Genomic DNA, 8047 nt, shown 5'->3' on the forward strand with positions numbered 1-8047 from the left:
TCTCTCCGGGGCGCGGCTCCGGCGGCTGCTCGGCCATGCGGACGGGCTGAGCCTGTCCCGGGCAAGGATGGCCTCCAATTTCAACGACATCGTCAAGCAGGGCTACGTGCGCATCCGGAGCCGGCGGCTGGGGGTGAGTGCCCGGCGGCTGCCCCGGCGATGGGCAGTTTGCTTTTTTACTGATTTTTTTTCCTCCCCTGCCAGTCCTTTGTCTCTTTTTGCAAACTGAGCCCGGTGGGTGGCTCCGCWGGGAACAAAAAGRCGGGGAGAGAGGAATGAAGGCGCCSAAATACGTGTGATWTCGAGATGYGTACGCACARATTTCTCTTTTCCTCTCCCTCCCGCTGGCAGCCGGGGATGCTGCGCTGCCTCCGGGGATGCTTCGCTTCGAGCTGCGCCCAGGGCAGCCCCAGCAGGGCTGGCGGTGGCCGTGCCGGTGTCCGGGGGTCCGGGGGTCCCGGGCAGGGCTGAGCAGAGCACTGAGAGGGTTCTGGAGCTGCTCAGGTGCCGCGGTCCCCGCTGCCGGTTGGGGTTTCAGGTCTMGCGTGGGACAGGTGAAGCTTTGAGGCGCCTTCAGGGCTTTTAGCATCGCWCCATTTGCGCCAAATGAAAATTCACGGAGCCGCCTTTAGCTGCTGGCTTAATTTTAAATTTATTTTGAGGTCTTTTTGCCGCTACGGCGCGTTCCCGGTTTCGACTGTGGGTGCTGGATGTGGCAGGGGTGGCACAGCAGCCTCTCCACAGCGCCTGGGCTGCAAAGTGCTGTGAAATGTGCTGTGAAATGTGCTGTGAAATGTGCTTTACAATGTGCTCTGCAATGTGTCCCCCCAGCCCAGGGGCTGCGAGGAGCGGGAGCTGTCAGGGTTGGGGCAGGAGAGCTCCCCATGTCCCGTGCGTGTCCCTCGGTGCTCCCGGCTCTGGGGGATGAACCTGGAGGAGGCTTTGTGTTGGTGAAACCTTGTAATTGGCGTGTGTGTCCTCTCCGAGCACCGGAAAGGAGCTGATTTCTCGTGTTTATTGCGAACGGATGGATCGGCAGTTCACGATTTGTCGCGGGGCAGTGTCTGCGCTCCTCCGAACGCTTTTGCGGGCTCACGGTTGTTACAGMTCCCTTCTCTCGCTGTGTCCACGGGCTGTGACTTCTCCGCAGTTTTGGGAACTCGCATCTCCCCGGCTGCTTTGGGAACAGGAAAGCGTTGGGAAAGTCTCCCGTCGGGCTGGATTCTCACCCTGCGCTTGAGGCGCAGCTCATTCCGTGAGAACCGCGTGACGGTGTGACAGATTGGGATAATGTCATCAGGAGAGGACTCGGAGTGAGTTTGGCAGAATTAATGTGTCGTGATTCAGTTCCATCACTGACTGGATACGCAAATGAATGTTGTGTTTGCTCCAGCACAGGCGGTGAGAAAGCTCCAACTGCGATGCATTTTTTCCATACTGTAACCGTRGAACTCAATGGACACGGGAGTAAGGTGCATCTAACTCTGAAAGAGTTGTAAATGCTGTGAATTTATTATTTATTTATCTATTTATTTATTTTTTTCTTTATTAAGGCTTTCCAGACCACTCTGAGGGCGCTGATGGTGAGGAAATGTTTGAAATCCCTCTCAGTAGACGGTGCATTTGCTGGGGAGGGCTGTGGGACACCCCACAGCCGCAGATGGGAAGGGAAAAAGCTTTTTAACTGTTAAATAATAACTTTGAAACGACTTTCCCGTGCTGTGAAAACACCAGGAAGGGTGAGGCTGCTCCAGCCCCGTGCAGGGCTGGTTCTGGGTTCAGTGCAGCTCCTGCCTTTAACTCTGCAGTGCTGTGGTAATTCCATCTCCAAGGGAACTGCGAGCAGAGCTTGGAGCCACAATTACCTCCAGAAATGACTTTTGTGAGTAGCTGAGGTGCAGGGGCTACGCTTGGAAAGAAAAAGGTGCAGAGGAGCAGCTTGTTCAAATCCAAATTTCCTTCAAAAGGAACGTGACCGTTCTGGAAGGCGCTGCTCTGCAATTCCAAAATGGAATTTAGGCTAATTGGTTTTGCACCTGAACTCTTTCTGCACGTGTAAGTTTAATTGAATATTATTTAATAGCATAGTTCCCATGGCAACGTCTGTGTCACGTGTCTCCTGCAGAGCCCGATATATTCAGGGGAAATCTCACCCTTCCCGATTCTTTCCATCCTTGTAGGGAGAAAAATAAACCCCCTGAGCCAGTGGTGACACACAGAGCTCCAAAACTGCTGCCAGGGGACAGCCACAGCCCTCAGAGCTGTTTAAACCAGGAAAAATCAGCTTTGCTTTGGGAGGAGGGGTCCTGTCTGTGACCTCAGCCACCCTGGAGCTGTGTTTGGGCAGGACCTTGCAGCTTTATTCCTGTGGATGAAGCAGAGGTGCTGTTTGATGGCCTCTTTCTTCCTGAAAAGGCTTTTTTTTTGTGCTTAGGATGCTGAAATAATTTCCATATGGAAATCAAAGCAAACCTGCATTCTGGGAGAGGACAAAGCTTTTCCCTTTGTAGAAAAGAAGSTTATTAAAGTTAGAAAACTGCTGAATCCACACACACAGATCACTGCTGCTRCAGAAAGAAATGCTTCAAACACGCAGTTTGGACCATTTGTTGTTTGTAGGAAAAACCTTTCAAAGGATTGATCTCTGTGGAGCCTCTCCCATCAGTGACKGGACAGGAAAATAACCTGAACCCTGACCAATGTGTGGAACTGTCAGACCTGGCCTTTACAGGGGGACAGGGGGACTGTTCCCTTCTTGTGACCCTTGCTGAGGACAGAAATGAGATCTGGGGGGCTCGAGTTTCTTTCCTTGGCTGGCCCAAAACTTTCTGATCACATCAGAGGGAAGGAATGCGGTGTCAGGGGTGTCCTCCAGCACACAATCAGGGCTCTCCTGGCCAGCCTGGTAGGAATTTRTAATAATTTTGTCTTCAGCCTGTGACAGGAGGGAGCTGAGGCTGTCACAGCTTTGCAGGCAGCTGTGTGCTCCTAGGAAAYGATGAGCTGGTGTGAGCAGCGCTCAAATATTCCTGGATTGGTTAAAAAAGTCAGTGAAAAAAACCCCAATTCTTAGTTTTCTGGACTGGCTGCTTCTTATTTTGATTCGTGCTTTACTGGAAATGATAAAGTGAGGAGGATGTGAAGSTTTGCTGAGTTTGAGGAGGGTGAGGAGCTCAAATAAATGGACAGTGGCTGTGTCAGGGTGGGACTGGGGAAATGCAGCAGCTCAGGCTGGGGCTGATCCTGGGGGAGCAGAGGSTGCTGCACACCCTGCCCTGCTCTGGGACAGCTCCTCTGTAACCCCTGAAAACAGGGAGGGAAATGGGCAAATGATGCCTGATGAGTTTTGCTTTTCCTTTTTACACTTTTACCCTCTGTGCATCCTCTCGTACCCCTCAGCCCACATGCTTGTCATTCCTGGAGCCTGATATTCCAGCTTAGTTTAGGAATTCTGCTGTGAAGAGAGACCAAACATCCTAAAAAAGGAGTCAGTGTGCCCTGTGCTATCTTAAACCTGAGCTCCAGCCTTGGGTGAAGCCTTCTGTCCAGAGCATCTTGTGTAAACTGGGCTCTGGCCTCAGGATTCATTAGAATAGGGGGACATCACTGCATTTTTAAAGTTTCTTATTGGGAAATCCTAGATAGATATACTAATTCTTAAAATCTATAAAATTTGTATCCGTGCTATACACAGGGGTGCTTTCTGCCCTCAAGTTGTGCACCTGGGATCCCAAACAGTGAGGTAAAACCCTTTTTATCCCCTAAACCATGTCTGTGTCATTATTAAAAACTGGCTGTTCAAGGCAACTCTGGAATGAAGCTCACGGAGGGGAACAGAGCAGCAAAGTGGAATTTTTCTTTTTTCACCATGAAATCTGTTTTTGCAGWGCTCTGTCTCAGGAGGTCCCTCCCACCCTGAGAGGCCCCAGGGTCTGTTTAACACCAGYTCTGACTAAAGCCCAGCCTGGGGCTCTCTCTAACCCCAGCTCTGGATGAAGTTCAGGGCTTGTGCACCTCAACAGAACCATTTGATGGTCGGAATGGGAGAGRAATTCAAGCTTTTGGAGTTTTCTCTGCTGGATTTTGCTTAACCTGGCTGCTGTGGCAGCTTCATTGAGAAGATCCGAGCTGAACGCTGCCAATGCCATGTTCCCTGACGATTTGTGCACAGCTCTGTTTCTGTGAAACCCTGTGGGAGGAGAGGGAGAGCGGGGGAGAGCCAATCTGCAGGACTGGAACCATATGGTGCAGGAGATTTGGGGCTGGAATCARAGTTAACGTGGGGATTTGAGAGCCTGAGCCGTGAAAACTGGGGRAAAAAAGGATGATGTAAGGCTGGGGGAAGGGGCAGGGAGAAGGAAAAGTTGCCTGCATCTCCATGTGAAGCAGCTTTATTAATAAAACTCTGCTCACCTCTTGCAGTCTGGAAGTTGGAGCTGCAGAAGAACCCAACAGATTTYTCAGGCACCGACTTCATTCACCCTGCAGGGAATTTATTAAACCCGCTGGAAATTCAGCGTTTAGCGAGCTGCTAGATAAGGTGTGAGRATTGATTCACAGATATTGAGGTTTGGCACTGCTGGGAGCTCGTCAGTGGCAGCAGGGACGGGATCCAGAATGTTCCTTGGAGCTGATAAGGGGAGGGGGATCCCAGGGAWTGCCAGACAAGCCCAAAGCAGGGTCCTTTTGGGTTTTCTCTGGCACAGGTAATGGGGTGAAGGCTGCAGAAGTGAAGAGGCTCCATGCTGGGGATGGAAAGGTGCTGTTCAAACCACCCTGCACACACAGAATCTGCCCCAAACGAGTAGAATTTCACTTCAGTGAGACCCTGGGAGCAAAATGGGTTTTCCATTTAAATAATCTGCTTTCTTCATCATCAGTAATTCATTTCCTGCTCCTTTCTGTCACCCTTATTCCCAAAATCCACACTCAGATCATCTCCTGTCCCACTGGAATTGCTGGTGGGATCCAAAGGAATGGGATGTGAGTGCCCAGAGCTTGGCTTTGGTTCTCTCTGAACTTCTGAGATCCAACAGCTGATCCATGGCTGGACCTCTCTGGGGATTTTGGGGATATTGAGGTCATTGGAGATGCTGAGCTGACTCTCCTGTGTTCCAGATTTACCAGAGGTGCTGGCTGGTGTTCAAAAAAGCTTCCAGCAAAGGGCCCAAGAGGCTGGAGAAGTTCTCTGATGAACGAGCTGCTTACTTCAGGTGCTACCACAAGGTAAGGCACGAGGTTTCCTCAGACTTTTATTACTTTTTATAACATTAAGAATGAAATCTGAACTTCACATGTATTGGTTGGCCTGAAAATTGAATTTTTTWTTTTACTCTTAAGGTGCTAAATCAGTTTTGTGTGCTTTCATTCAGTGAAGCAGAGGCAGAGTAAATGTTCTTTGTAGCAAACAGGTGGAAAATTACTTTATTTTTGAAGCATCTGGCCTTTCCTCTCCTCAGCCTTTTAAAATCACATCAGAAATACTTTCCAGTGGTTTCTGCTCATCACATTTACAGTAACAGCCATTCCAGGGAACATGGGAACTCAAAAAGCATTGGCAATTCCCATTTTATTGGGATTTTGCCTGTGTGAGCCAGCTCAGCCATGGAGGACAGCAGGAACACTTCCACAGCAAGAACGGGGTGAAAACCTCTGCTCAATTCACTGCTATTAAAAAAAAAAAATGAAGATTTTCCCCTCCAGTCCCTTCCCTGGAATGATTCACCTGAGAATTTCCATGTGTCATTCTCCCGGGCACAGAGATGAGAATAAGAAACCTTTTAATTTATAATAATTGTCAGGAAAAGCCCTGGAGATTAAGAATGATGTGCATAAATTGCTGGGAGATGGGGCTGCTCTGCTTTTCCTCACTCTGACAGACATTTGGGAGGGGATCCTGAGGGAATCCTCAATATTCAATCCTGCCTTTCCTGTCCACACGCCACAAAATCTGGAATTGATTGCTCATAAAACCCGGGGCTATTTCTAATAAGTCAGGCCCAGAAATAGTTCATTCCAATTTCTATTAGGCCATTTTCAGAAATAATGAATAGTGGGGTTTTTTTAGATTTTTTTTCTTAAATTTGACGTGTGTGAGGGCTGCACAATGTGTATGGGAATTTCCAGCTTTGTGTGTTTTTATTCTCATGGCTCTGTCAATTATTGATGCAAATCTGTGTTTGGTCCCCTTTATTTCCAACAAACCTCACCGAGAGGGAGCTCATGAATATTAAATGGGATTTTCTGGGCAAAATGTGTTCACTTAGAGCACAGGTGGATAAAAATGAGTGGTTTTTTGTGGTTTTTTTTTTTAAAGAGCCTTGTAAATGTGTGAAATTCAAACGTGGTGAATGATGCAGAGAGGATGATGCTCCTGAGAGAATTAAATATGATCTGCTGGAAAAAATGAACCTGTCCCTGCTGCTCTGTGTCACGCTGTAGTTGAATGATTCTTGTTAAAACATAGTCAATTATTGATAAAAACACCTGACAAAAAATATGGCAGAGATTTCAATAATCACTAATCACCCTCTGATTTTTATTGATGATATTGGTGGGGTTTTGGTGCTCACCCATGCAGAGCTCTGGGATGGTAAAAAAAGTAACAGTTCCATGGTGTGGGACAATTCTGGTGCTGCCACTCGGGGACAGGAGGCTGCTCTGGCTGACCCTGACAGGGAAATTAATCCTGAAAAAAAAAAACCCAAAAAAACCCCAAAAAAAAACCCCAAAACCAAAGGAAAAACCCCAAAACACAATGCAGAACCTAAACAGGTTTTGATGCTGCTGAAAGCAAGGCTGGTGAGCTCAGCCTCACCTGCACATCCCTGGGTGCCCCCTCAGCTCCTCCCTGGGCTCAAAATAAAATTCTCAACATTCTGAGAGCCCCCACTGAGCCCATCAGAGTCAGGAGGGGTTTAATCCATCACGAAACTGCAAAGGGAAATGATGATGGAGCTGATTTCTCCGTAGCACTGCCTCCTCCTCTCCAGGGTTTGCTTCTGAGGTTTCTGCTCTCCTGGGATGGAGGAAAGTGCAGGGTTTTGGGGTTTTTTGGTGGGCAGGGGCTGAGCAGAGCCCTGGTTCAGTGGCACCACTCGCCCTGGGGCTGAGGCTCTGCAGCAGCTCTTTCCTTTCTCCAAAGGAATTTTGGGTGCCCAGCAGAGCTTTGGTGGTGCTGCTGGGATTTTGGAGAGTAAAATTTGTTTAATTTTGGGTGTGTTCTGGTCTGCAGCTCTGCAGAGGGGCCTGGAAGAGCAGCACAACAGAAATAAGTACATTTTTGGGTCTAATATTAACCTTTCAATCCTTTCTAATCTTGTTCTATTTTCTAAAAGTGGAAAGGTCACCGTGTCCTAAAATCCAGGTCAGGTRAGAACAGTCATCTGGAGCTCTGGAGCTGGGAATTTGCATGCACAAAGCAAATTGCTTAATTTCCTAATTCATTTATCCCACCAGGGAGAGAAAATAATGAGGATCCAGGCTACAAAATCCACTCCCAGAGTTGCTGTGCAGGTGCCTGTCTGATTTTCTTATTTCTGATTTTCACTTGTTTCATGCAAAGAAGAACCAACAAATTGCCACGTGCCTGAACAAAACTACTGGAGGAACGAGGAAATTCCTGTTTTTTGGGGTTTTTTTTTGGCTTTGTGGTGTGCCAGAAGAATCCTCAATATTCCAACAAAAAACCCATCTAATTGTGTCCTGCTGACAGGAATGCACCGAGTCCTCGAGGGGTTCTGGGTTTTAATCCGATTGTGTTAATTTTGCCTTGAAACMGCAGAAGTAATTTCAACAGTCCTTCTGTCTGCTCACCGAATAATCCGTTTGGAAAATTGAATTGTGGAGCTTTAATTGTTTCTCTGGCAGAGCTGTATCGGTAACAAATGAAATGTTTAAAGTCTGAGCACTCTGCCAATAATGAGCTGTTGAGCATTGATTTTAGTGAATGCTGTCATTTAAATGTGAATGGAGCATCGTGTTGGAGGATTTCAGAGAATTAAAGGAAGTTTTCAGCGTGTTTTGGTGGCACCACTAAAATTCCATC

At 47.9% G+C, this 8047-nt stretch overlaps 1 protein-coding gene across 2 annotated transcripts in view; it reads left to right on the forward strand.

Annotated features, from left to right (window-relative positions):
• Positions 1-7: 7 nt before the first annotated feature.
• The window catches only part of DOK5 (docking protein 5), a 14438-nt gene continuing 6398 nt past the window's right edge, over positions 8-8047 (forward strand). For both annotated transcript variants that reach the window (XM_057380739.1, XM_057380740.1), the window contains exons 1-2: positions 8-133; positions 5119-5226. In XM_057380739.1, coding sequence (XP_057236722.1) covers positions 68-133; positions 5119-5226 — 174 coding nt within the window. In that variant the 5' untranslated portion in view covers positions 8-67. The remainder of the gene's footprint in view (positions 134-5118; positions 5227-8047) is intronic.

The sequence above is a fragment of the Malurus melanocephalus genome, unplaced genomic scaffold (genome assembly GCF_030028575.1).
Source record: "Malurus melanocephalus ecotype Western Australia unplaced genomic scaffold, MMel_1.1 scaffold_469, whole genome shotgun sequence".
NCBI classification, from domain to species: Eukaryota; Metazoa; Chordata; class Aves; order Passeriformes; family Maluridae; genus Malurus; species Malurus melanocephalus.